This window comes from Melospiza georgiana, chromosome 18 (assembly GCF_028018845.1).
Source record: "Melospiza georgiana isolate bMelGeo1 chromosome 18, bMelGeo1.pri, whole genome shotgun sequence".
Taxonomy (NCBI): domain Eukaryota; kingdom Metazoa; phylum Chordata; class Aves; order Passeriformes; family Passerellidae; genus Melospiza; species Melospiza georgiana.
The window spans coordinates 4,434,784-4,462,662 of record NC_080447.1 but is presented as its reverse complement, the minus strand read 5'-3'; the positions used below and the strand labels follow the sequence as shown (position 1 = coordinate 4,462,662).

Here is a 27,879-nt window from a genome sequence, read left to right as displayed (position 1 = left end):
CGCAGAATTTAGGGAATTGATCCATTTCAGAATCCATCTCCAGGGCTTTCCAGCCTGATCCAGCCAGGTAAGGAGATGGCAGTGAGGGGCTGTGGAGGCCGCTCAGGTGGAGCATCAGCTCTGGGGTCCCAGCACAGGGGCGATGTGGAGATGTTGGAGTGAGTCCATGAAGATGATTAGAGGGATGGAGCAGCTCTCCCATAAGGAAAGGCTGAGAATTGGGGTTGTTCAGCCTGGAGAAGGCTCCAGGGAGATCTTACTATGGCCTTGCAGTATCTAAAGGAGCTCCAAGAGAGCTGGAGAGGGACTTTTGACAAGAGGGAATGGCTGAGAGAGAGCAGGTTCAGAGTCATGTCAGGAAGAAATGCTTCCCTGCCCATCTCTAGAAGTGTCCCAGGCCAGGCTGGACAGGGCTTGGAGCAGCCTGGGATAGTGGAAGGTGTCCCTGCCTCTGTCAGGGGCTGGAATGGGATGAGCTTTAAGGTCCCTCCTGACCCAGACCATTCCATAATCCCTCTGGCCCTGGTGCATCCTGGGCTGGGCAGCACAAGCTGCTGGTTTTATGTGAAAAACTGGTTTTATGTGAAAAACTGGAGCTGCTGCTGCTGGTGCTGAATGCACAAACAGCGCCTGGAGGAACACACGTGTGCCCCATGTGACTGCGAGCACTCACACAGCACATTCAGCCCTCTCAGATCCTGAGGAGCTCCACTGCTCTGCTCAAAAATCCTTTAAATAATGGATGTTTCCCTCTCCCATGGGCAGTGGAGTATGTTCCAGTCCCACAGTACCAAGCATCTCATAAATGCCATCAGGCCTGACAGCCTCCCTGTTGCTATGCAACCCTGGGCTGCCTTTCCATGTGAGTTTTGCCTGCCTCTTCCACAGGGATATGATACCCAACCACCAATTACATCCCTGATGCTAAAGCCTGACAGCATTTCCCTTACGAAACAGGAGTTGTTTTTAGAGGGTGACTGGTCTAATTCTCCACATTTCCATTGCTTCCCATTGCTGCACAGGACTGAACCCCAACCCTTTCTCCCTGGAAAGGCACAGCAAAAATTACAGATGTACTAAAGGAGTTCCAAGAGAGCTGGGGAGGGACTTTGGACAAGGACGTGGAGGGGAATGGTTTTTAACTGGCACAGGGCAGGTTTAGATCAGATATTGGGAAGAAATTTTTGCCTGTGAGAGTGGTGAAGCCCTGGCACAGGCTGCAGCACCAAAGAGAGACCCAAAGTCCACCCTGCATGGATTCTGGCCACAGCAGTGAATGTGGTCAGAGGAATGCAGATGAAGTTGGTTTGGTTTTGCCAGGGATGCAGATGAAGTTGGTTTTGCCAGGGATCTGGTTAGGACCATGCAGTGACATCAGCTCCCTGCTCCTGCTGTTCTCCTCCTCATTCCACACAGCATTTAAAATACATTTGAGTTTGTCATTTTTTCTACTCTGCAAACCGAGCTGCTCTGCCTGGCTGTGAACACTCACCACACACAGGTCAGGCTGAAGATGGAGCAGAGGTTGACCCAATGTGCAAAAAGCAGACGAGAATCTAATTCTAAATATAAGCCCTGCTAGGGCTGAGTGAGCCACAAGAGCACTTCCTCTGAGAGGTGGGAGTGTACAACAGCACAGCACAGGAACTGGCTGGGAACATCTTTAAAACCTCTCCTATGTCATCAGATTAAATTTCCTTTTCAGCCTAAGGAACGGAGCCCTAAGAAAGCCAAGGCAGCAGGAAGGAGCCAGAGGCTGGGTCAGGAAGATCCTGAGCTGTGAGAGGGGATCCAGGCTCAGCCCAGGGCACTGTGACTCCCATCAGACTGAATAAAACCTGCAGGAGGCACAAGCCAGAACAAGGCAATTTCACTCTGGGATGCCAAGGAGAGGATAATTTGCTTTTTTTGAAAAGCTGCATAGTTGAAATCAACACCTCCTACCCCGAATGCTGCATTTCACAGCTCCTCTCCACATGAGACACGAGTTAAAACTTCAAACAAACATTCCTGAGGAAAAAAAAAGCTCTCCTTAGCTTAAAGCCTGGAGTTAAAGATGTAGAGAAAGTGATAGGATTTCCTGACAACAAGTGAATAACAACGTGCTCGTTTCAACACACGGCTCAGGGGATGTTTTAGGAGACAGCAGTCAAAACACACACACAGTCACCCCCCAGTGAATGCCAGGAGTGCTTCCCAAAACTCTCACAATATTACCAATTTCAATAAAAATGGGTTGCCAGGATAGGGAGGCCGTGAGGGTGGGGGCACAGGGTGCTCAGGGAAGCTGTGGCTGCCCCTGGATCTGTCCAAATCCAGGCTGGAAAAAACTAGGATACTGCAAGGTGTCCCAGCCCATGGCAGGAGATGGGACTGGGTCATTTTAAGCCCCCTTTCAACCCAAATTCTTCTGGGATTCTATGATTCTAAGCCTTGCATTCAGAGAAGTTTTTCTATTATACAATTTATTTCCCCTGAAAGCTGTCACTCACAGCTTATAAAAAAAAAAAGGCAGCAAGGTGGATGAGCAGAAAATATCAGCTCTAAATCTATTTATGCTATTTTCTTCTCGTTTAAGAGCATGGTAAAAATCAACTCCTTGCAGTCAGCAAAAGTGAAATCACAGAGTAAAGTCGTTTCAATAATTATTCCTGCCAAAATAATGAGAGAACAACAAAGGCAGCCACCAAATGCCCATCACTATGGGTTTCTGGCCCAGATTTATCTGCCAGCTACGTTCATGGCCTGTTAAACCAAAGAGAAGTTATTAAGAATGAAAAAGGAGGAACTGTTTCAGCACTGGCCCTTGTATCTTCATTAATTAAACTGAACAGCTTCACTCCTCCCCCCAGCCCCAAACAAGACAAACAACTCATTTTTAAAGCCTGCTTGCTGCAAACTTGCTTCCCCTTACCCTAACAGCTTCCTGGCAATTTAAAGATTACATTTAAAGATTAAAATTCCATTTACTGATAGTACCAAAATATTATTTTTGAGAACAACTCACTGCGTTCTCAGGGAATATTAGGGCAGAACAATTCAGCAACTATTCACCGTAGGGCCTGTACCTATTCCAAGTTCACAATCAAAGTGCCAACTTGTAGTAATTTCTCTTTACAAATTTGTTGAAGGATGCTTACCACAAAGGACAAACTTTTTTGCAGATAGGTTGGGGTACAACATAACAGGCACTGCAGATCAAAGCTCTTTTATAAACTTTTATAAGTTCAGGTGAATGCAGGTGAGGAACCCAAACCAGGACCTTGCCCTGCTCCAAAAAGGATCCTGTTTGATAGGAAAAGGCAGAGTCCAGCAGCTTTCCCCAGCAACAAGCTGTAAAAGCTTAGAATGAAACATCTGGGAAGATGAATAAAAACTAGGATGGGAATTTCAGCCTTGAGCAGGGAAAGGGCTGTGGGATGCAACAAAAACCCTCAAAAGGACTAAGTGCCCTCCCAGCACATCTGGGACACATGCATTGAACAAATTACTCCACTTCCGTCTTTATTTTGGAATTAAAAACTGAATCCAAACTAAGTACCAGATAAATTTTGAATGAAAACAACATTTTCTTTGACTACCCAGTACACCAAAAGCAAACCACTCCTAAATGCACTTAGGTGTTATTTTTAGCATGTATCAGAGCAATTTAGGTAAAGCACATCGACCATTCTCAGCCCCAGAATTCATCTTTGCTGTTCTGTGTGAAACACCTCTGAGGTTTTCCATTACTTTTTTTAGCAGTGTAAGTGGAGCCAAGGGAATCAAACAGCTTGCCCTGGTTTTATTGTATGGCAACAAACCTCGAGACCTAGAACAGTGCTGGCTGTGAAACCAGATCTCACACCTATAATAGAACCATGACCGACAGACCCTGATTAAATCTGAGGCCATGTTTAATGCATGTATCTCTGCTCCTCTTACAAAGACACCAAGCTGATGACATGAGATGAAAATGGACAATTAACTCCATCAAAATACCTGAAAGAAAAATCAGCTCCTATTTAAAAGGTCTCACTGCAAAGCAAAAGCTTCTGCAAGCTCAGCTGTGGATTCGCAGATGTGAGGGTGAAGAAGTTTACTCACACTGACTTAAATTGTGCTGCCTGAGTTGAATTTGGAGAATTTGGAGAGCTTTCTGTGCTTTGTATGATGCCAAGTTCTCCATCAGTAGCATCAGGAAGGGAGCTGGAAGGCCTTGCCTGTGTTAGGCAGGGATTCACAGGTATTGCTGCTTCTTCTTTAAAAACTCCATCAGCCCCAAGTGACTGCTCTACACTACAGCCCCAAAGCAGCACAGAAATCAGTTTACATGAATTACACACTTTTTACTCATTCCATAGTTTTTTGTAGCACAATATCAGTAGCTCCAAGGACTAAGACAGGACTCTGTTGTAAAAAAGCTAAAAAATACCAGCTCCAGGTCTGTATTCACCGTTTGCCACAGACACAATGGCACCAACCACAAACTTCTAGGAGTGCTCAGACCTTAAGTTTGAGTCCAAGTGAAACCAAATTCCCACATAAAGCCAAGCACAAGCAGAATTCCTGCTGAAACAGAGGAACAGCAGCTCCAGCACTTTCACCAGTGACTTAAGTGAAAAGGTCACCCTGCGTCTCCTGATTTCTGCTCTGTAAGCAGAAGTGCTGGGTAGGACAGCAGAACATTTGTCCTCTGCAGGTTTCACATTCCCATTTTTCAGCCTTCTTCTACACAAGTTGTTCATTCAGATGATTCCAATAAATCTAAACCACCAGCTTAAAAAAAAAAAACCCAAGAGAACTTCACCATGCTAACACTGTAACAGTGGTTACCAAATATTTTCTTCTTCATTCTTTTGTGCTTACTTGACACTATTTTCTTTCCCAGTCTGTCCAAACAGGACATGGATAGCAAGCTGGGACAGAAATGCTCTACCCAGTGCTGATAGAGAGTGTGGAAAGTGCCATATTCAAACACCACACCTGCCCAAGGAATGCAGCGTCACCTGCGCTCATTCCCTGAGCAAACCCCGCCAGAGCTGCCTGTGTTTACACTTCACAGTGAATAACTGTTTTGTTTAATAATAATAAAAAAGAAACAAAAAACATTTTAGCCACTTCAGAGAGTTTGGATTTACCCACATGTTGGCTCCAAGGCTTGGGGCCCCTTTCCACACAGCTCAACCACAGTCACTGGTGAAACACTGGGCTTAAATCACCAGTTTCAGGTACAACTCAAACATCTGGTTTCAGCTCTTCTCCATGAAATAAACAGAATAAACCAGATTTGCTTCCCTTTCACTCCCTATCACCCCAAACCTTTGCTGCTTTGCAGGATGTGCCAGAACTAAAACTAGGGGTGTCAATAATGGCCAGGAAGGTCATGGCAGCTGTGGCCCTCAGGAAACCAGCCTTTCCTCCACCTCTTTGCCATGCCATGGAATACAAACAGTCCTTCCTGAAAATAACTGGAGACCAATGGAAAAGGGATGGGAAAGGGCTCTGTTTGGTACAGAACTGTGGAGAACCAAAAGCTCTTCACCTTTCCTTTGCTCCCACGAAGTGCACCCCGTTTGCCATGCCACAGCCTTCACAAGCCACATTGACACTATTGCTTCTATGGCATGACAAAGTAAAAAGCATTCTAAGAAAAAAAACACCTATTTTTCAATAAAATAAGGAAATTATGATCATTTATGTTGCCTGCACAGTGACAGCACTTCATCCTTCTTACAAATTTAGCTTCAGGCATTTTTTACTAGAAAATCACAAATACTGAACTATACCCAAAGCCATGCTGGCTTGCTGGGGAACTGAACAACACCAGCCCAGTTTCAGCTTAACTTTCTAATTTCAGACCAGTAAGTGTCCTACCTTACTGTCTTGCTTCAAAATCAACCACATTTTTCCCATTGCCCAAACCTTGAAATGAAAACATCCACCTGTGCTGCAGGAAGAAAGCACCTGGGAGCAGACAGACAGACAGCACTATCTGGGAGGTGTTTTGGGGGCTGTTTTTAGATGGAAAAGCAGACAGGAGGGAGGTTTTGTTAGGAGATTAAATGCTGCAACAAACCCGAGGGTTTGCACTGATTTTTCTTTTCCCTTGAGGGTGTCAAAAAGGTGCTTACAAGCTCGGGGGGCTCTGAGCTGGGCTGCCTCTTCCTCAGAGAGGAAAACCTCTGCTGACTCCGCACTGAAAACCTTCGGAAGGACTCTCTGCTCCGGGATGCAAAGTGCCTGAAGGAAGAGGTTCTCTTGAAAGGAGTCCTGGTGCCACCTTCCCCTCCACTCCGCTCATGAGCCACCGCAGTAGTGACTAAATTTAGTGCTTCCTGCAAGGATCTCCGCACTGTGCCCATCCACTGGGTCATGTGAGTTTGTGCCACTGTCAGTTTGTCTCCAAGGTAATCCATTTTTAATTTTTTTTTTCCAGCAGAGATGAAATATCAATATTCAGTAGCAATTAAAATATATTCTCCTTAACAACCCTGATTTATTTTGTGAAAAGTGATTCCGTGTATAAAGTACTTCCAGCTAAGGTAAACAGCATTGCACTATCACACTCAGCATATTCCTAAAATTAAATAAGCAAAGATGTGAGGTGGGAGATTGGTATTTGCCAAGTAGGAAAAAATAAAAGACTTTTCCTACTTACAATCGGCTTTGCAGAGTTCCATCAAAATATGTTTAATTCAGCCATGTTAAAGAGATAAATCAATGTTTAAATCCTGACACAGTCACTTGAAACGAGTCCATTTGCAAGCAGAGATTTAGGTTTTCACTCTCTCATTTCAGAGCAGAAAAAGCAACTCCCTTTATAAGCCAAGTTTTTCTTCTGCTGTAAATATCAGAACGATAAAACAAATCTCATTCTCCGGGCTCGGCCGCTCGACAGGTGAGAGTACACTGACCAAAGTTCTGGTGCTCCTATACAATCCATTGAGCAGCAAATCGATTCGATCTTCCAAACAATAAATCCAGCTCCTCCTCAGAAAACTCTGCAGCAGGCTGTCAGCAGCAGAATCCCCTCCTCACCATCATCCTCGCTGCCTCCGGAGCCATCCTGGAGCTCTCAGAACTGCGGAGCAGCGCAGGCAAACGTCTCCAGCCCTCCCCGCGGGGCTGCTCGGAGCCTGCCAAAAGAGCTGCTGGATGACATCAGCTCCTCTGCCTTCCAAAGGGGGGGACAAACACAGGGACTGTCCCCACTCCTCCTGCGCTCACATGGCTCTGGATGCACAGCTGCTTGCAGCACGGCTGCCTCCCAGGCTGGCTCTGCTGAGGCGCACACACGAGGTTACCAGCAGGAGAACGCTGCTGCTGCTGCTGCTGCCGCCTCTGGAATGCTGATCCCTGCTCCTGTGTGTCCCTGCGCTCCCGGGGAGGAAACAATGAGGAGGTGACCAGCCTGCAGAGGTCTGCCCAAGGAAGGATCTGGGCTGGGCTTTATTATAGTACAGGCAGGGTTCCCATGGCAACGCGGGGAACAGCATCTGCTGGCTCTGGAGCAGGCAGGAGTTGCACAGATCCATTGGAATGATTCATAGTTTGCATACGTCACGTGGACTCGCTGATTTTAACCCTTCCTGGGGAACGTGGCTCTGCCAGGGAACGTCTCACACCCACAGCGGAAGATTCCCACTGGGAATCCGACAACCTACACCATCATCCTGCTGCTCACCAGGCACCTGGGCAGTGCCAGCACCTGTACCTGGCTCACTGAGCCATTCATGGCCTCAAAGAGGACATGGCCCAGCCAGCGACTGCTATCGGCAGAGGATAATGATTAAGCCAGGTCTGAACAGGTCTGACCATTAGAAGCTGGTTTTTTCCACTTTTCTACACCATTCCCTGTTCTCCTCCGTGTCCTTCCTAAGCTCTGCTCCATCCCCAGCTGCTGGGAGACCACAGGGTTGGCACCACAAACCCAAAATGACTGAGGGTAACGAGAGGACCCCAAGTGTCACCAGCCATGGAATCCTGGAACAGCCCACTTGGGAGGACAGCAGGAATAAAAGCTTTGAGTTTAAATCAATAAATCTCAGTTTATGACGTAAGTTTGGACTTTAAAGTCCAAAGTCAAGCTGTGACTAGTTCAGGACCAAGGGGAAAGAGGCAAGACAGGCACGTTGGGAGCTGCTCGCTCTCTTGTTTGTTCAAGGGGGTTCGTGGCTGTTGCTTAATTTGCCAAACAAAGTACCATGAACTTGCATCACCCTCTGCTCCTCTGAACTATCCAGGAAGAGATTCAATGGAACAAAAAAATTTCTAGATAACATTTGATGCAATGGTTCTTGCGTAAGGTTCATTGTATCAGAAATGTGCCTTGGAGATATACATGAACCCAAGATACCCTGAGGAAACAGGGTGCCTTCCCTTTTAATCCCTGTTTTTAGGAGCTCAGCTCCACCAACCTGTAATTTATCTCCAGGAAAAACTTAAGTGACAACTATATAGCTTTGCCTAACTTATTCTCATTTCTGAATGCATTTGTTTTGAACTTTTGCAAATTAGCAGCTTTATAAAAGCCCTCAGTAATCAAAGAAAATCCAGCCAACAGAGAAAATCCTTTTTCCCCCCCCCTTAACACAGTTCTTCTCTTGAAGAGTTGCAGGGTTATTTTTGTACAGAAATGGAAAGAGATCATTTTGACCAGATTCCTCAAGAGCAGGGTGTTTCTTAGATTTGTAAAGAAATAGGAAAAAATAAATTTAAAAAAATTAAATTTAAATAAACCTAAATAAATTTAATTTTTAATTTAAAATAAAGTTAATATTTAATAATTAACTAAAATAAATTTAATAATTTAATAATTTAATAATTTAAATATAATAAATTGAATTAAAATAAATTTAGAATTTTGAAATTAAAATAAATTTAAATTAAAAAATAAATTTAAATAGGAAAAAATAAATTTATCTACCAGACTTACAGATAATCCTTCACGAACTATGGAGATCCTGCACCCAAGGCTGGAATTTAAGACTTAGTACACATTTTCATGCTGTTAAATTTAAGTGTGATATTTCAAACATCTGTGCCTTTGCAAGTGCAGCTCTGTGCCTGCTGCAGTGCAGGGATTGTGCACTCTGCCATTCCAGAGGGTTTCAGGCTCCATCTGATGCAGGAGCCCCTGAAATAGCAGCCCAAGAGCTCTGCCTGGAGCTGCCATGTGAATTAGTCAGCAGCTCCTTCACCTCACCAGGATGGGCAGAGCACAACATAAATTTAAGTCCCCATCTGGAATTTCACCTGGGGCAAACAGGGGGAGAGGCAGAGCCAGATTTCACCAAGGATGCAGAGAGCAAAATGTTCCTACAGCTCGCTGCAAGGACTCCTCACATGTGCATGGAACTTGAAGGATCTGAAAATGCTCTAGAGAATATAGTCTATTTTTTTATTATACCTCTCCTGAAAAAGAATGTTATACCCAATATACAATTTTTGTCCTCAGAAGATTGGAAAACTGCTGACTTGAGTCTTTCTGCAATACTAAATTTAGGATCTTCTGGCACCACGTGAACACACTGCTGGGTATTGAAGCATCTAAATTACTGCTTAGATTTACACCTCAATTAACATCAGGGCAAAATGCTTTGGAGAACAATCCAGATGAACCTTCACCATCAAATTCAAATAGTCAGAGATTTTCCCAGCACTTCAGCTGAACTTGCAGGGGAGTAGAACAAGATGAGCTTTAAAGCTCTTTGCTTGGACGTTGTGGGCACCTTCCACTATCCCAGGTTGCTCCAAGCCCCATCCAACCTGGCTTTGGACAATTTCAGGGATCCAGGGGCAGCCAGAGCTTCTCTGGGCACCCTGTGCCAGGGCCTCACCATCCTCACAGGGGAGGATTCTCTAACTGGCCCCCAGCCCAGCAGTTCTGGCTGAGTGAGAATTTGTTCCTGAGCAAGAACAGCACAAGATGATCTTCTGCCCTTGACAAATTCAAGTGATTATCTCACTCTGGGGCTGTCAGGGATCTGCAGCTCCAGAAAACAGAGCACATACACACAGCTACCCAAAGTGCATGACTAATTACCTCAGTATAAATGGGACCTCGTTATTCAAACATTGCTGGGCACTTCCATTATTAACATCTATTCCACCTACAGCTCCAAACCACAACCCTGCACAAAGGCCTAACAACCCTTGTTTCTCCCCTTATTCAGTAGAAAACAAAATTCCATGGTTACATTATATTTTCCAAAAGCCTCTCAGAGCTCATTTGGAGCCTCACCTGCTCTCAAATACATGTAATTATGTTAATGACTCTGTGGGATTGCAAGGTCAATTTAAAGAAGGCCTGAAAGGAGCAGAGCACAGCACAGAGCCCAGGAGGGGCAGGTGGGATTTGCAGCCTCTCCATGGGTGTGGGTCCTTCCAGCCCATGGGGTTCCCCTGCCACCAGCTCCATCCCAGCACCATGGAATGGGGAAGGAAATCCAGCTGAAGACCCACCAAGACATCTGGGGGTGGTTTTCACCTCAGCTGGGTCCCCTGAAGGATCCTTTGCCAGCAAAGCAGATGGGACAGAGGATGGACAACCTTAGTCTGGACTAACTGTGACAACAGTTTCTGCTCTTCCTAAGTGGCAACCCCAGTCAGGAATTCACTCTCTGATGGGCTCCTCCTATCCCCCCCTCCCACCATCACTCCAATTAGCAATTAGCATTAATTCAGGCATTTCCAAAGGGTTTTCTGTGAGCCATCATCCCACCTACAAACAGCAGCACCCAGCACTTGTGAGGAGCACAGCAGCTCCAGTCCCACCTTGTGACACCCCCGGGAGCAGAGCCTGCCCTTGTAAGGCTGTCCCAGCCCTGCATTCCACACCAACTCTCCCTCTGCTTCATTAGTAAGAGAACTTAATTTAACCTCTTGTGCTTGGCACATGGACTATTTAAAGATGCAGCACCGGGCTGGGCTCGCTTGCACGGCTCCAGACTAAATTACTCTTGGGCTCCTCAGACATGACAAACAACTCATGGTTTTATGGGCTCCTTGTTTTTGCCTCTGTGCTCTGTGTTTTGCCAATGGAATTGTCACATTGCAAGAAGGAGCAGCAAGCATTCCTTACTACAGCCTGAATTTCTCACATACAACACCCCCATCATGAAGATTTTACCATGTCACCTTCAAATTCTCATTTAAAGTAAAAATGCTTGGCTGCACCTCTGGCAGAGAGAGAGCAAAGCTCAACAGCTTTGAGGAGCTGCTCCATGGCAGATCCCCAGCTTGCCTCCATTATTCCAATCCAAGAATTCCCATGACATTTAAAACCAACAAGGCATTTTGTCTTTGGCTGTGTTAGCTCTTCTGTTTTGTAGGTTTTTAAAAATTTTCATGGTGACATAATAATGCAATTCACTGAGATGGCCAAATAGCCTCACCTGTAGACGGGCACTGCACAGCCAAAAGAAAAAGGGGGAAAAAAAAAAAAAACAAGAGAACGGAAAAAGAGTGGAATGGATGGAGTGTTTTAACACAAGGACTTTGGACAGTGTCCATACAGAGAAATCTCTTTTGTAACCTGAAACCCCAGGTATCTCAATATTTACACCAAATATTTGTTTTTGATTCCTACTTTCGTTTTCTACTGAAATTAAGCAAGTTACACTCACAGCTACAGCTCTAATTAATGGTTATTCACAATCTTGGACAACTTGCAGAGAGACCTTGGCATTAAAGGTGTTCCCCTTGCACATACCATCTACAAGAGGCTGAAATTCCGTATTTTTTCCTTCTGCTAGGTAATTTTAAAAGCCCCCAGAGGCCTCACAAAGCAGTGAATAAGGAGAGGCTGTGAAAGCAACAGGTTCTGCATCAATACTGGGAAAGTTTACACAAGCACACATTGATATGAGAGGTTTTTAAAGAAAGGTGCAAAAATATTTCATACAAGAGCCTATCAATGGCTACTTTAAAAAGTCATGTTTTAAACAGAGATGAAAAATTTTAAAAAAAATCTGCATTCCTTATTTTTCTTACAGAAGTACCCTTGTGATAAAGAAAACATTAATAGTTTTCATGACTGAACGAATGCTCCACATACTTGTTTATACCTGCCAGAGTAACTTTTCCATTCTACTTCCATGGTGATCCTTGATGGGATCAGCAAAAAAATGAACTTTCCCATTTTATTTGTGATCAGAAAGTCAACCATCCTTTCTCTGCCCAGGATTCTGGGCACTTTTGCAGTAGCATGTCATTATTTCAAATTAATAAGCAAATAAGAATCTGTAAATAAGGGTAACTGTGAAATAAAATTTTTACTCCAAGTTTTTAAACAATTTAAATGCAACTACCAGTCATAATTGCAACAACTAAAGCACAACAGTATTTCAGAAAATGCCAATTCTTTTGTCCCCCAAACTACATTTCTCCTGAACCTAAGCAAGGCCCAGTTAAACATCCTGAACACACACAGCTTTTGTGCCTTGAATTGTTTCAGTGTAAAACAAAGCTATCAATGTTAAAGCTGAGGAAACCAGCTAAAAATACACGAGGTTGTTTGCAAGCCCATGTCCATAATCCTGCAGCACTTCCCTTCTAGCTCAATGGAGAAGGAAAAACTGAAAAAACAGAAACAGGAAATTCCTACAGCACTGGAAAGGACTAAAACAATTTTCTTTACATTTGTTTATGTCCAAAGGAATAAAGCCAAGCAAAAGATGGATGGTTACAGGTTGTTTTTAATTTGTACAAACAAAAATCCAGGATGAAGATGTCTGCAAAGGATATTCCTACGCCAGGGAGGGAAAACAGAGTAATGCCAGAGCCAGGGCTCTCCTGGCAAGTCCAACATGGAACAGCTGCTGCTCCATCACTTGATCCAATGGACATGTTAAGCACAGATAACCACAAAACATCTTCAAAAGAGAGTTCTTAGGCAGAGAACAAGGTCTAAAATACCTTCACCTGCTGAACTTTTCTGCCAGGGCAGGCAGGGTGAGTGGAGTGCACAGAAACAAGCAGAACACGCTGCTCCTGCTCCACAGCACCTGCCTGAGGAGATGGCAGATCATTTGTGTTCCTCACTGAGGGTGCTCAGGAAATCTCCAACCACTGAGGGCTCAGATCTGACTCACAAAATTCACAGAAAACTCTGAAGGAAGAGCTTCTTTTTTATAATGCAAGGGATTTCCTTCTTCAAAGATCAGTAACAAAGAGCTGCTTCTGAACCCATTCCAGCTGTTCCTGGTGTGATCGCACACTGCCCAAAGCCTGTCTGAACACTGCTCTTCCATCTTCTCCCTAAAAATCACCATTCCATGTGGAATCAGGCACTGCTTGATGGCAGTAAATGGACCAAACACCAGCTGTAAGTTAATACAATAATTCCTTCACCCATTTTAACCCACTTGATGATGACAGCAGAGGATTTATCTGAGATGGCTGTATAATCCTGAGTGCACACACCTTCCTTTACTTCCAGGTCTCTCTACTCTTACTGCCTCCTCCTCCTCCCAGACCCAGCACAACAGCCCCATGTTCTCACATTCCCCCAGCCCTCAATCCATTTTGCCTCCCCTTAGATGCCAGGGATTTACTGCTCTCCACCATGAATCACTACACCAAACACTACATTTTTCCGAGGCTCCAGATTTCCCTGAAGTTACACTTTAAGAACACCTGTGTCCTGCAGCACAAATCCTGTGGTATCCTGAGGAAAGTCCTCTACAAAGGACTCCTCTACTATGTTCCCTGTGCTCAAGCAGCTCCCTAAAATCCCCGTTTCCTTTCAGCACAGTAAACACTCACTGGCTGCATGAACAGCTCACCACTGCTGAAGGGACAGGAACAATAGTGGGAACTTGGCTGTCTCCCAGCATCAGCAACACGGACAACAGCTTGGGAAAGCAGGAACTGAGTCAAAACAACTTTAGGTCAAAATATTACGAGGGAGGCAGTGAAGTTACCTCTGCTTTGTGTGTGTAAATGAGGTTTAACAATTCTCTTGTTACAGAATGGTTTGGGTTGGAAAGGACCTTAAAGATCATCCCTTCCACTATCCCAGGTTGCCCCAAGCCCCATCCAACCTGGCCCTGGACTCTTCCAGGGATGGGGCAGCCCCAGCTTTTCTGGGCAATCTGTGCCAGGGCCTCACCACCTCACAAGGAAGAGCTTTTCAGAAATATATTCACAATTCCAGATTTAAAATAAGAGGAGTGAGGACAGGCACAGTCAGCCTCAATTCCAGCTGCTCTGAACCTGGAACAACACAGTCACTACAAAAAAAATGACCAGGTCTAGAAATGATTACATCTTACTCAATGACACCCTTAATGCAACAAGCTAACCTAGAATGTGCTATTCCATGTGAGCATTTTATGGTAAATTAAACTTAATGCCACACCTCATTAGAACAAACTGCTGTGCCCTGAGCACGTGTCCCTGGGCTGGGAGCAGGGATGTGGCCATGGGCCAGCAGCACTGCGTGGTGGAACAGCACTCCCTCGTGTTCCCACTGGGAATGGGGCTCCTCAGCCAGGCTGACCTGTCTGCCTGCTCTCAGCAATGCCACACACACCACAACTCCTCTGCTACAGCAGCAGCTGGGAATTGGGGAAATGCCTTTCCAGATTTTCCTGTGCAAGGGCGTCATTTACCCAGAGAGGTAACCCGGGTTATCTGCTCCTGCTGGCACCAGGACAGCTCACACCTGGGTGGGAGGGGGTTTTACCTCTTTGGAAGAAACATCCCCACCACCAAAAGCATAATCCTACAAGGGAAGAGCAGCACAGTCCACTCCAGAAGTGCAGAGAGAAGGAAGGCACAGCACATCTGCACAGAGCCCCTTCCTCCATCAGAGCAGGGATAACCCCCTTAAGAGCAGGGATAACACCCCTGAGAGCAGGGATAGCCCCCTTGAGAGCAGGGATAGCCCCCTTGAGAGCAGGGATAACACCCCTGAGAGCAGGGATAACCCCCCTGAGAGCAGGGATAGCCCCCTTGAGAGCAGGGATAGCCCCCTTGAGAGCAGGGATAACCCCCTTGAGAGCAGGGATAGCCCCCTTGAGAGCAGGGATAGCCCCCTTGAGAGCAGGGATAACACCCCTGAGAGCAGGGATAACACCCCTGAGAGCAGGGATAGCCCCCTTGAGAGCAGGGATAACACCCCTGAGAGCAGGGATAACACCCCTGAGAGCAGGGATAACACCCCTGAGAGCAGGGATAACACCCCTGAGAGCAGGGATAGCACCCCTGAGAGCAGGGATAGCACCCCTGAGAGCAGGGATAACACCCCCGAGAGCAGGGATAGCCCCCTTGAGAGCAGGGATAACACCCCTGAGAGCAGGGATAGCCCCCTTGAGAGCAGGGATAACCCCCTTGAGAGCAGGGATAGCCCCCCCTCAGAGCAGGGATAACCCCCCCTCAGAGCAGGGATAACCCCCCTGAGAGCAGGGATAGCCCCCTTAGAGCAGGGATAACACCCCTGAGAGCAGGGATAGCCCCCTTGAGAGCAGGGATAGCCCCCTTGAGAGCAGGGATAACACCCCTGAGAGCAGGGATAACACCCCTGAGAGCAGGGATAGCACCCCTGAGAGCAGGGATAGCCCCCTTGAGAGCAGGGATAGCCCCCTTGAGAGCAGGGATAGCCCCCTTGAGAGCAGGGATAACACCCCTGAGAGCAGGGATAACACCCCTGAGAGCCGGGATAGCCCCCTTGAGAGCAGGGATAACCCCCTTGAGAGCAGGGATAGCCCCCTTGAGAGCAGGGATAACACCCCTGAGAGCAGGGATAACCCCCTTGAGAGCAGGGATAGCCCCCTTCAGAGCAGGGATAACCCCTTGAGAGCAGGGATAACACCCCTGAGAGCAGGGATAACCCCCTTGAAAGCAGGATGAGCATCCTCAGTGGCTCCACACAATGATTTCAGTTTCCTTCCATCACCAACCCACCTCCTCTCACACTGACACGTCAGGACAGTGGTTATTAACCAGCTGCTGCTTCCTTCAGAGTCACCTGACAAAACACATCAAAACTACTCTTTAAAGGCAGCAACCAAATTCTTGTCAAAACAAACTCTAAATCTTATTTCTTCCTTAAAACCCCCAATTTTCTTTTGATTTTGCAATTGTTCAGTTCATGACTATCAATAAAGATCTTTTTAAACCATCACAGTGCTGCAGAGGAACGTTTTACTTAAAACAAGCATTTGCTTTGAGTGCTTTCAGGATTAGCATTTCTTTGCTGTTTGAAAAATGACAAGTGCCAGATTGGGGGAAAAAAAAACCCAGTCCATCAGGACTGGTACCAGCATGGGCAGGAGATCCACCACCACATCCATTCCAGAAAGCCAAAACTGAGCAGTGAACCAGAGAAAGAATTGCTGACAACTAAGAAGAACCACCAAAGCAGTTCAGTAGAGGTTGTGTTCATCAGGAAGCCAAAAAACCCTGGTTCTTGGACAAAGGGCATTGGAACAGGAAAGCCCAGAGCTGTGGCTGCACACCTGGCGTGACCAGTCTGACCCTGTGACTGATGGAAGACCACAGAGTTGCACCTACAGGGCAAGCCAGACCTAAAGATGTCCTGGACCAAGTGCAGCAGAGCTCCTCACCAGCTGGTATCTGGTGGTGGATACCCCATGCACAATGGAAAATACTCAAATGTAGACAAGCTGTGGGAAAAAAAAAATGTTTCGCTGGACAGAAAGACATTTCTCAGAAACCCAGAGGTGTCACCCACCCACAGGACACAGATGTGTGGTGGTCACAGCATTGCACATGGGCTGGGGCAGACCACAGACCCTGCTGTGCTCAGAAAATCCTGTTTGTCACAGCCAGACACATCCTGCCCAGAGATCAGGAGAGCAATCAGCAAGGAATTAGCAAAGAGCTGGCACTGAGTGATGTCCCACAACTCCACCACTGCAGAGTAAAGCAAAGACACAGCACAGGAGAGGGAACCCAACAGTTCCCCCTTTAAAAGCAGATTTTTGTTATAGTATTTTTTAATTAAGAGTTGTAGCTTCTTCAGGTATGTCTGCCTAATGAATAAAGCATCTTAGCTCCCCAAGACAGATTAAATAACACTTGACAACCAACCCCAGCATCTCTGGTTACTCCTGACTGTAAGTAGAGAGAACAGATAAGTATCTCCTCAGTAGCCTCCAGCTGCAACAGCAGCACAGAAAGTGACAGAAGGCACAATTGTGCATGTCCCTTAAATTTCTTTTTTTAACGTCATGAATATCAGAGCTGTCATTCTAATATTTTCTTGCAGTAAATCACGAAGTGTGCGTGAATGAAAGTGAGTAAGGAATGCTCCAGGGCCCCTAAAAGAGAACACACACCCAGAAAAATACAACATTCTGCTCTGTTACAGCCTAGAACTGCACAATACTGGAGCCCACCATCCCAGGCACCTTCTGGACTGATCCAAAGTTTGGGTTGGGTTTGGGATTTTTCCCCTGGCCTTATGGAAAATCCCATGTCAAAGCAAGAGCAGGGACAGAGCTCTTTCACATTTCTCACACTGACAAACCATGAAAAACATCCATCCCCTGCTCACACTAATGACTAATGTTTTAGTTTGCAATTTAAAGGAGGCTTTTCTCTTAAAAATGCATCTGGTCAAATAAAAAAAAAAACCTGAATTAATGTCCAAGCACTTCCATGTTCTATGCTACTACAGCCTCCAGCAGGAAAAGGTTTTCAATAAAATCCCCAGTTCTTCAAGCACAATTTTCCCTCCCAGCTGCAAGAAATTCACTGTGGGCAATCTCCCCTCACAGCTGATCAAAGGACATACAGGCAAGGATTGCAAAACTCCAAATGAGAGAAGGAAACTCTTTGCTACAGTTTTAAAACGTAGCAGCAAACAGCTAACATGAAAAGGTCTGGTGCTGATCACACGCTGAATTGACAGCTGAAAAAATGAAGATCAATGCAAACTACAACAAGCAAATGAAACCTGATCTTTGATGAGTACGGGAGAAATTAAAACATTAATTAGTTCAAAGCAGTACAGTATTTATTCATAAAGGCTTTTCAGCTGAAATTCATGTTTTATAAATGTGAAAGTTTCAGACACACAGCAGCCCCTGTGCAAAGCTGGCAGGGCAGCACAGTCAGAGCCTGCTAAAAAGAGCTTTTCGTGACAGACAGCCCTGAGGAGTGTTGGAAGAGGAAGTGCTCACTGAGACATCGAAAGCCATGAAGAGTCAAATTAAAAACGAGAAAGGAACTGTAAAATGACACATTCCTAAAGCTGTTTTCCTGGAATAGCAGTGCCTGTACCAGCAGCAGGGCAGGAGGGTTCTGGGGCAGCAACCCCAGAGCCAGGCAGAGCTTTTACACAAAGAGGGATGAATATTCCTAACACACACTAAACTAAACCACAACTCCCATGGTTCTGCATAAACAAGGAAGAAATGTCAATTCCTGAAAGCGTTTTCCAAGGCACATTCGGGTAGTCAACAGTTTGGAGTATTAGAAATAAAACAGCCTTTCTCACCCAAAACAAATCCTGAGTTTCATGTTAGTACTCAAAAAGGAACTGCTGAGGAAAGCTCCAGCACATAGGAGCACTCCCAGGATTTCTGAAAAGAGTGGAAACAGCCAGCTCTGGGAGCACACTTACCCACAGATACTGCAGGAACTTCAGCAGACGTGGACAGTAATAATACTCCATTTTCCACAGCTCCGAGTTAACGCCAACCCATCCCTGCTGCAGGCAGCTCCCGGGCTCTCCCCGCCTCCAGCACCAGTTAAAAGCAGAGTGGAGCAATTAAAAGCAGCATGAATAATGTAATAATGTTCTGAGTGTGTCTGGCCCCACGTCACCACCACCAGCACCAGGAGCTGGGGCTCCTCAGGAGCAGTCGCACACAGCACGTGACTTAACCACTTGTTATTGAGCAGCCCACTGCTCCCAGCTCCGTAATCTGGAGTGGAATTAGTGACAGGACTTTGGGTTTTGCAGCAAAGGCCCTGCAGGAGGAAAGGGAAGCTCTAAAACCCCTCAGTTATGAAACGCTCTGAACGGCGGCGGGGCCGCTCGCTGACCTTGTTTTGGGTGATGTGCAGGAAAAGACAAAAACCCACACATGTAACAAGAGGAGCTGCTGTTTTTATGTTCTTTCAATATAAAAATGTCTTTTGTGAAGGAGAAGAAATAGACACAACCAAGTAACTTTTTATACAGCCCTGGAATGTTCCCAGGGAACGAAAACTGCCAAAAAAGGAAGAAAGCCCAGGCAGAGCTTTACCCACCCCCGGGTCGTCCTCCTCGGGCTGGGTCTAAAATAGAGAGTGGTGGAGTTGTTGGACATCAGCAGTGGGTGGTTTGTGAAGAGCAAAAATGGGAATTGTAACACTGTTTCATTTTTACTTACATCCTTTTTTGATAGGAAAAGGAAAGATAAGTGACAGGAGCCTATCCAAGGAGGGCAGCCTGTCCCCTTCCCAGCACTGCTCCAGCTCTCACCCTTCCCAGGGAGGGACAAGGTTGAGAGGACACAAAACAGCCTCCAAGATGCTCATTGAAATTTTGATACTTCAAGAAAACTACCTCTCACTTTTCTAATCATCACCTATGAATTCCTGTACAGTTCAACCAAAGTATTTTGATTTTCTTCCAGATTGCGTCAGTTTTTGGGGTAGCAGAACAACTCAAGATGGGGTTCAGAAGGAACAAAGCTCCAGTATCAGAGGCTTTATACAATGCAGAAAAAGAGAAGGTGTGGTTTTCAGTGGGCAGGAGACAGACCTGTCATGGGCAGAACTGAAAACAACTGGTGAACTGTGACAAGCCAAACCATAAATTCATCTGCACATGTTTATAAAATATTTATCTTCTCTCCCTTGCACTTCATTTCCAAGATATTTTAGGAGTCAGCTCATGATTTTCTTCAACAAATCCTTCTCCACCCACACATCTCAGTCTCATATAAATGCATCTTTCTATGGAGACCATTAGAGAGATTTTCCTCCCTAAATGACAAAAAAAACCCAGACTTTAATATAAAATAAATAAATAATATGTTGGGAGACTTCAAAATAACTCCTACACCAGTTCTAGTAGCAGTGCTCTGTTCTAACTCCCCAAAGCAGCACTAAAGCTGCTCCATTTCCATCTGAAGGTGCAATTCCTCCAGCCCCACAGCACGAATGCAGTTCCTTTATTTGGAGGATGAGTCCCAGCACACATTCCTCAGGTTTTCATTCCCAACACTGTTATCAGCCTGGATGACTCAATCAGGAATCCGGGCTTGTGACTGAACGTCAGCTCTGATGGCATCACACAATTTATGGAAGCACCTCCTGAGCTCTGTGGCTGCCCCTGGATGGGCAGGTGGGGCTCTGAGAGGGAACAGCCCCACATCCAACCACAGGTACCAGCCCAGAGAGGGTCTGATTGCTCAGGGCTCACACCTGTACCTTCACCTGCATTCCAGGTCCAAAGGAAAAGATCCCTACAAGGCCCAGGCTCTGAGATTTGCAGATGAACCAGTGAGAGAAATCCCTCACTGTCCAAAGCACAAAACTTAATTTTTATATCTACTCTGTGATGCAGCAGGGCTAAAAGAGAGGGAAATACCAGCCATAGTAAAACTACAGATGACAACAGTCTAGCAGTGATGCTAAAATCTTTATAAAAGCCTTCCTTTGTTTTTTAATCAATACAAACTTAAAACAGCTGAACAGTGTGATCTAGATGAGTGTTAAATCTCCAAAGTACCATCCTTTGCAATTTCAAACACCAATCCCATATTACCACTTCAGTATTTTGCAACGGTTGGTTTCAAAGTCATCCTATGTAATGTTCTAAAAGCCTAATTACAAGCAGATTCTCTGGAATATAATCACAAATAAATGACTTCTCCAGAGGTAAATTATACTACTGAACCTTGCTTCCATTTGGAATTGTCTATATCCATAAGAACCTACCTCATCAGCTGTCCTGGAAAATGCCATTCAAGCAGTTGTTTACTATCACAGACATGTGGAATAGTGCAACAAATTGATTCTTGCAAACTCATTTGGCAAATATAAAAGGCTATCAATATCAGTTCTTCACTGCTTTAGTGGTGAATGTGAACCAAAAAGAATTGTTTATTCTACAACAAGATTTGTCACTTTGACCACTCAGTCTCACCAAAACAATACCAATATACCCTCACTGACCAGCAATATGGACTGGAGGATATATTTTGTCACTAAGCCACAAGGAAAAATAAGAAAAGTCCCAACCACACAGACCAGAAATTGCACAAAGCAAACAGCAGCAGGATGCCACATTTCCACCTAATCTCCCTTTCAAGGGAAATACGGACTGCATTAGGGTTTCTGGGAAATAGGGGATTTAACGGTGGCTCCCGTGGCTCTTTCCTGACCCCTCGTGTCTGCCCAGCTCACACAGCTCGGATGTGTCTCCAGCAGAGGGGAGTGTTGGAACGTGCTGACAGAACTGGGAACTGCGGCTCCGCACCCAAAATCTCTGTGCTCTCCAAGGAAAACAAAGCCATAACCTTGGTGCAGAAGAAACGGTTTGGTTTTACATAATCCTCTGCAGTACCTCTGTGGGGCTTTGGAAAAGATCAGTGTTGTGTTTTCCACCTTCCAAATGCAGTCAAAGCCCTTTCCATGCACTCACTCACTCACACTTTACACCCAGGAGGAGCAGGCTGCCCTTCGGCTCCCCAGCACAACAATCACAGCCCAAGGAGCCTTTCCAAAGCAACACAAAGGAGCAAAGCACTTGGATCCTCCTGAATTCCACACAGGTCACCTTTCTCTTTCCATGGAGCTGAGTCTCCCTTTCCAACCTTCCCTTCCTGTCTCAGGCTACACTTGGTGAAGCTGAAGGATTATCCTAAGTAACCTCCCAAACATCAATGAAGTTGGAGAAAACAGCTGTATTTATCTGAGCACAGTTCAGTTATCCCAGCACTACTTCTGTCCCACTTTTCCTACCTGGCCAACACCACCTTTATATATTTGCACTATAAGCTGATAGCACATAACTTTTAGGGGTTGGATAAATGCCCATTCTGTCAATAACCCGAATTCTCCAAGATGAACCATGCTAAGAATGAGAAAGAAAAAGGGACATCAGCCCTTGGATACCTTCCATGAAGCTTAAAGACCAGAACTGAAGAACAATCTGAGCCCACTTTCAAAACTCCAATTAGGAAATTTGTTTATAAAATCCTTATAGGTTTAGGTGGTCTCTTTTTCTTTGCGAGAAGGAAAGAAACCACTGAGTTTCTTTTCTTTTTTATGTCTTTGTGTGTTCTCTGCTAAAGAGCTGCAAAGAGCAGAGTGAGCCATGACAGAACAGGGCAGAGCAGCACTTCACTGCAGAGTGTGCTGGCAGAGCCAGGACAGGGGAGGTGCGACCCTGGGACCACATCCTTCAGTCTCCACTTTCCAAATCCTTTACTTCCCTCAGGAAACGTTGATATTTCATTTATTGCCCATCTTTTGGAACATCCAGACCTTTGTTTCTTATTTCAGAACAGCAGTTGGATGTAGGATGCTATTTCACAACATAAAATTTCTGAGGGTTCAAGTCAGGATATTCTGAAACTGAGGAGAACAGCACCCAACAACATCAAGCAGGAATTCACCTCAACAATTTCTGTGTTAGAGAAAAATCAAACCACCCAAAATGTCAGCTGTGATCTTTGCCAGAAACACTTCTCTGTGTGCTGCTGACAGAAAGACAATTAGACCCATCATTTCTCAGAGACACACTTCTATTTGTCTGCACAAGCTGAGAAAACAACAAAAACCGTAATGCTCTAGAGCCATCTTGAGTTCAGGATGGAAATTCCTCACTCAGAAAGCAAACTGAACAAGCTGCAAGGCTGAGGCTTGCTGTTGGAAGCTTTGGCAGGGAGCACTGGGGTGGGATCCCAGGGAAGGGAGCCTCACCAATTCAACCCCCAGGAAATGCTTCTCTGCTTGGCAGACACCTCCTTCTAGCACAGCCCTTTGCAAAAAGGAAAACAGAGCTGCAGCTCCCTGACCCCACCCCAAATCATCCTCCAGGGTCACATACCAAACCAAAATCTGATCTCCTCTCCTTGTAGAAACTGTGGTGGCTCCTCTGTGCAGACACTGAGGAAAAGTCTGTTCCCTCTGTTTTGTCTGAGCTCTGCTTGCTCCACTCTTTCCTGGGAGCCTGTAAAATACAGTTATGAACGTGATTAAGTATACATGCATATGTACATACATATATACATATTTTATATATATATAAAATGTCTTTTGGGGAAAAAAAAACCAAAACCAGAGGAAACTCAAAGCTGAAAACACAAAATGGAAAAACATTATAGCCATGAACATCTTACACTTTAATCATAAAATTATAGGACCATTAAGGTCTTTTCCAAACTAAATCCAACCTCTAGACTTCATTCACATGTCACTGTATGAAGGGAATCTCTTGCCTTTCACCCCGGGCAGGAAAGCAGTGGAGTTTCACAGACAAATGGAGGCCATTCACCCAGAAAAAATAAAAATAAAATTTGCTTCCTTCAGATAAAGACAAAAACCAAAGAGAGATCCAAAAAGATCACTGCTGACAACTCGTAAAATAAACCCCAATTACTTCTTTTCAAGTAAATATAAAATTGCAGAGTTAACAATTTGACCCCCCAGGTTCACAGCATTACAAAAATAATAAGCACACTTTTTAAAGCTTTTTCAAGCTCTCCACAAAAACACCAATAAGTATTTCTAGACTTGAAGCAATGAGGTCATCTAGTGCAATAGCTGCTGCTCAAGAAAAGAGAACCCAAAAAGAAATGAACTCCAGTGAAAAGTCTGGATCTGCTGCCTTGCTGCAGAGTGCTGAGAAGTGCTGCAAGGACACAACAAAACCCTTAATAAAGAAAAGTTCAGTTACAGCTACACGACACACTTGGCTACCATTTGAAAATACCTTTTTATCCTCATGGAAGAACGGCTCTGACTGAGCTGCCACCTTGTGTTTCCACGAGTTATCCCCACTTTCCAAGGGGAAGCTTGGCCTGGATCGATGCAGCTCCTTCCTTGCCCTCAGATCCTGCACGAGGGGCAGGCTGTCCCTCCCTTGGCGGCATTTCTCCGAGTAGGATCGCCTGAGATCCGCGGGGACAGTCCCAAACCCAGACATGTACCCCTTCCAGTCAGCCCTGCTTTTGAAAGAGTCACCCTCACACATTTTACTTGAGCTGTCTCTGCTTCTCAGCGTAGAGCTCCTCACGATGTTTTTGCTCCAATCGCCCTCTGGAGACACCTCCATGAATTGTTCTTTTGTCACCAATTTCTTCTGCAAGAGCCCATCATCAGCCTTTAGGGACAGCTTGGAGGCCAGATTGACTTCCAGCCTCTGCTCTGTACTCACTGCATTTATGGGCTGTACCTTTTCAATTACAAATTTTGCACCCTGGTTTCTGGATGTCAAGTTCACCTCCTCGTCCTCATCAACAATGAATGTTTTCTTCCTAGCAAATTCCACAGGTGAATTTACAAACTTCTCTGGGAAAATGCTGCTGGGGTTTCCCCAGTAAGGAGGGCTGACCTTTCTGTCTTTGGACTTCTGCTTATCAAATTCAGGGCTCCGTAGTTCCAGTTTCTCTTTGCTCTTCTCATTTAGGATTAGTTTTTCTGGCCTATGCTGCTCTTCTGCACGTTCACCTGGTTTGTTATTAACTGAATAGTGGTCTGATCCACTCTTCCATTCATTCCAGCTGTAGGTAAGAGTCATCCTCTCCGACACATTTCTTTTGTTCTTTGATCTCTCCCAACTCAGTGAGCCGAGATCTTCAGAAAGCTTCTCCTGAACTTTGCTGGCCTTTGCTGATTCTTCTTTATATTCTGCCATAAGCGCGTCAATATCGAGAATTTGGGATCTGTACCCATCCTCAGCCTTCCTCCCAGGCAGATCAGAATTATTGTCACTCCTTTTCTGGTGGCCCAGCTCGCTGTCCTTACACACCTGTGCAGAACGTGGTGGGGATCGGGGCTCGTGGTAAGAGGAGATTTTCCTTCTGCCACTCTTGAGATCAGCCTGTTGATCCTGTTTTAACAGCAAAGCATCAACATCTATAATTTTCTCTTTAGAATGATCCAGACCTTTTTCGTGATGCTGTTGGTTATCTTTCCTAGACACATGAAAATTACCAAATGCAACATTTTTGGAGTAAACGGCATCTTTTTCATCTTCTTTGACCCAATCCTTGCTAATACGTGCTTCCCAGGAGTCTTCTCTACAAGTTGAACTTGTCACATTTTTATTTGGTTGCTGCAATAAAGGTTTGGACCTTCCAGGAAAAGCAGGGTCCAGATTAATTGCTGCTGTGTCACTTGAACTAGAAACCGTATTAATTTCACTTGCACTGGGAGCACCAACAAAGCTTTTCTCTTTTTTGATACCAGGAATCTGATAAGTCACTGCAAAATAAGTTGCCTTTGGCTCAAAGACAGAACTCTGATGTTTTGTGTAATCATCAGGACTGCCAAGAACAGCTTGGTTAGCCTCACTCCCCTCCACCCCATCTTTGATATTTTTGCTTCTCTTTTTAAGTAAATTTTCATTCAATTGCAATGAATCTGTCCGGCTCAGCTTCTTGATATTTTCAGGATTGAGCCACACAACTTCTTCCACCTTGAGTGACTCCTGGGGCAAGGTCCTCCTCCTCCACCTTTCAGAAATCTTCAAGTCAGAAACGCTACTTCTGCTTCTCCTGACTTTCTCTTCTGGATCTGCTCCTCGGAGTTTCTCGTTGTTTTCAGGAGCTGTACAAGCCAAGTTGAAGTCTTGCTCTTTGCAATTGAAGTCCAGACTTTTCCTCAACCCAAAGGGCCCAGATTCCTCTTTAGTAACATTCAGTCCTTTTGTATCAGGGCTACTGGAAGATTTAAAATAATGCCCACTTGCCAGCACTGAAGTCTGAGCCCCGTGTTTATTGACACTTGTGGAAGTCACTTCACGATCCAAGTTGGTTCGGAATTCATGGATGTCTGTCCCACCTGCCCTGAAACTCCTTTTCTCAGAAGAGCATTTCACAACATTAATCCTCTCTGATTTCTCTACAGAAGACACTTCACTCTTATCACCTTTAATTTCAGCATGTAGCTTGCTGACTTTCTCACTCATTCCCAAACCTTTACTTTTGTTTGTGGAATAAGGTATCTTCTCAGTTATGAATAGTGACTCAGGATCAGTTTTATCAGAGTCTCTTTTCTGTTCAGGTAAAGTGCATTCACTGGAGAGAAAACCAGCAGGTTCTCTCAACACAGCCTTGCTTGTGAGAACTTTTGCCTCTCTGGCTTCTGAAGTAACATTATCTTCTTTCAAGTAAAGAGTGTGACTACTTGTCTTAACAGACTGCCCTGTAGGTACAACGTCCTCATCAGTTTTATTCTCTTTCACAGATGATTTTCTAGTTCTGAGTGTCATGGCCTTTTTCTCAGGAGCCATTGTGATGGCTTCACTAAGAGCCCTTTCACCACAAGTCTGAAAGATTTCATACCTGGGCTCTATTCTTTGGTAAATTTGAGAATCTTCTGCACTTTTGGGAGAGGGTTTATCACTCTTCTCAACCAAAGATTTTTCTAAGACAATACTCGGACTCATTTTCTTGTCTTCACTTGAGGAAGCTGGTTTTGGACTTTTCTCTGCATGTGCAGGATGTTTTGATGGATCAGGCTGCTTGTGATGCTCCTTTGCAGTGGTGCTTTCCTCCCCTTCTCCCATCCACGAGCGTCTGCTGTGCCCTGAAAGCCCCAGGTCCTGCTTTGCCTCGGGCTCCTGGCTCCTTTTTGGTGCAGGATCAGCCCCAGAATGCTCAGCCACAACGCTGTGCTTCTGCACATTGTGCTCAAACAAGGTGGCCCTGACAGTTTTAATGAAGGGCTTTTCCAGAAGAGCTGGGTTTAATTTCTTTTCAAAGCTGCTTGTGAATGAGACAGAACTCTCAGTCTGCTGTGAGAAATGCTGACCATCTCCAAGGAAGCTCCCTTTCCTCTCCAGCTGATCAGGTTTATTGGTTATCTTTAAAACCTGACGGGATTTCCAAGGCTTCCCAGGAGCAAACGCCTCGGTAAAATCTGTGCCATGGGTGAGCTTCAGCTCCTTGCTCTGGAACAACAAAATCCAACAGTTATCTTCAGTTTATTAAAAAAAAAAAAAGTTAATAACATTTATTTTAACTTACTTGCACCTACTTTGTGCAACAGAGCCTGTACAAGTCAAACACATCCACATTCTCTGAACACAAACTCCACTGAGACCAAGGTAACCTAAGGGAATGTGTGGCTCCAGCTCCTGAATCTTGATTTTTACAGAATTATCTCACTAATAACCAGCAAGATGGTCAAACTGCAAGGAACACGAAGATCTGAGTAAATATCACAGCTGGAGATGCTCAGCTATGAGAAATGTTAAGATGAGGCGAAGTAAAAAAGGAAAGATGGAAATTAATATTTATTACCAATCCTTCACTATTATCTACTCACAGGAAATACAAACAACATCCTAAAGGATGGTATTTTTAATAGCACTTGCTGAAAAAGCACAGCATGTAAATAATAAAGGGAACCAGAACACTAGAGATCTTACAGGAGTTCAATCTTTTATTCAAGTCTTAAAATTTAAAATTTAAATTCCCTCAAGAGTTGACTTAAGATTGTCTTAAAAAAAACCCTAAAGAACATCAGAAAATTAACATTAAATGTATTTATAAATGAAGATTTTAAAGTCTGAACTATATTCTTCAGGGAATTTCTTTAATCCTACTTTATTGTCAAATTCTGAAAACAGCACTTCCATTAATGAAAGATTTTCCTTTTAAAACAAATTGCTCTCCTTGAAAATAACACTGAACTACAGAAACTTTGCACCTGTAGCTTTTCCTTACCACATATTCCTATCTCGGACAGGAAAAAAGC

At 44.9% G+C, this 27,879-nt stretch overlaps 1 protein-coding gene across 4 annotated transcripts in view; it reads right to left on the bottom strand.

Moving 5' to 3' along the window:
* The window catches only part of KIAA1671 (KIAA1671 ortholog), a 66,833-nt gene that overhangs the window by 15,386 nt on the left and 23,568 nt on the right, over positions 1–27,879 (bottom strand). For 2 of the 4 annotated variants that reach the window (XM_058036795.1, XM_058036796.1), the window contains exons 5-6: positions 23,888–27,070; positions 23,003–23,125 (exon numbers count right to left, since the gene is read on the bottom strand). In XM_058036795.1, coding sequence (XP_057892778.1) covers positions 23,003–23,125; positions 23,888–27,070 — 3,306 coding nt within the window. Of the gene's footprint in view, positions 1–6,113; positions 7,435–18,577; positions 18,699–23,002; positions 23,126–23,887; positions 27,071–27,879 lie in introns of those variants that run through there. The other 2 variants (XM_058036799.1, XM_058036797.1) reach the window with 2 other exon arrangements.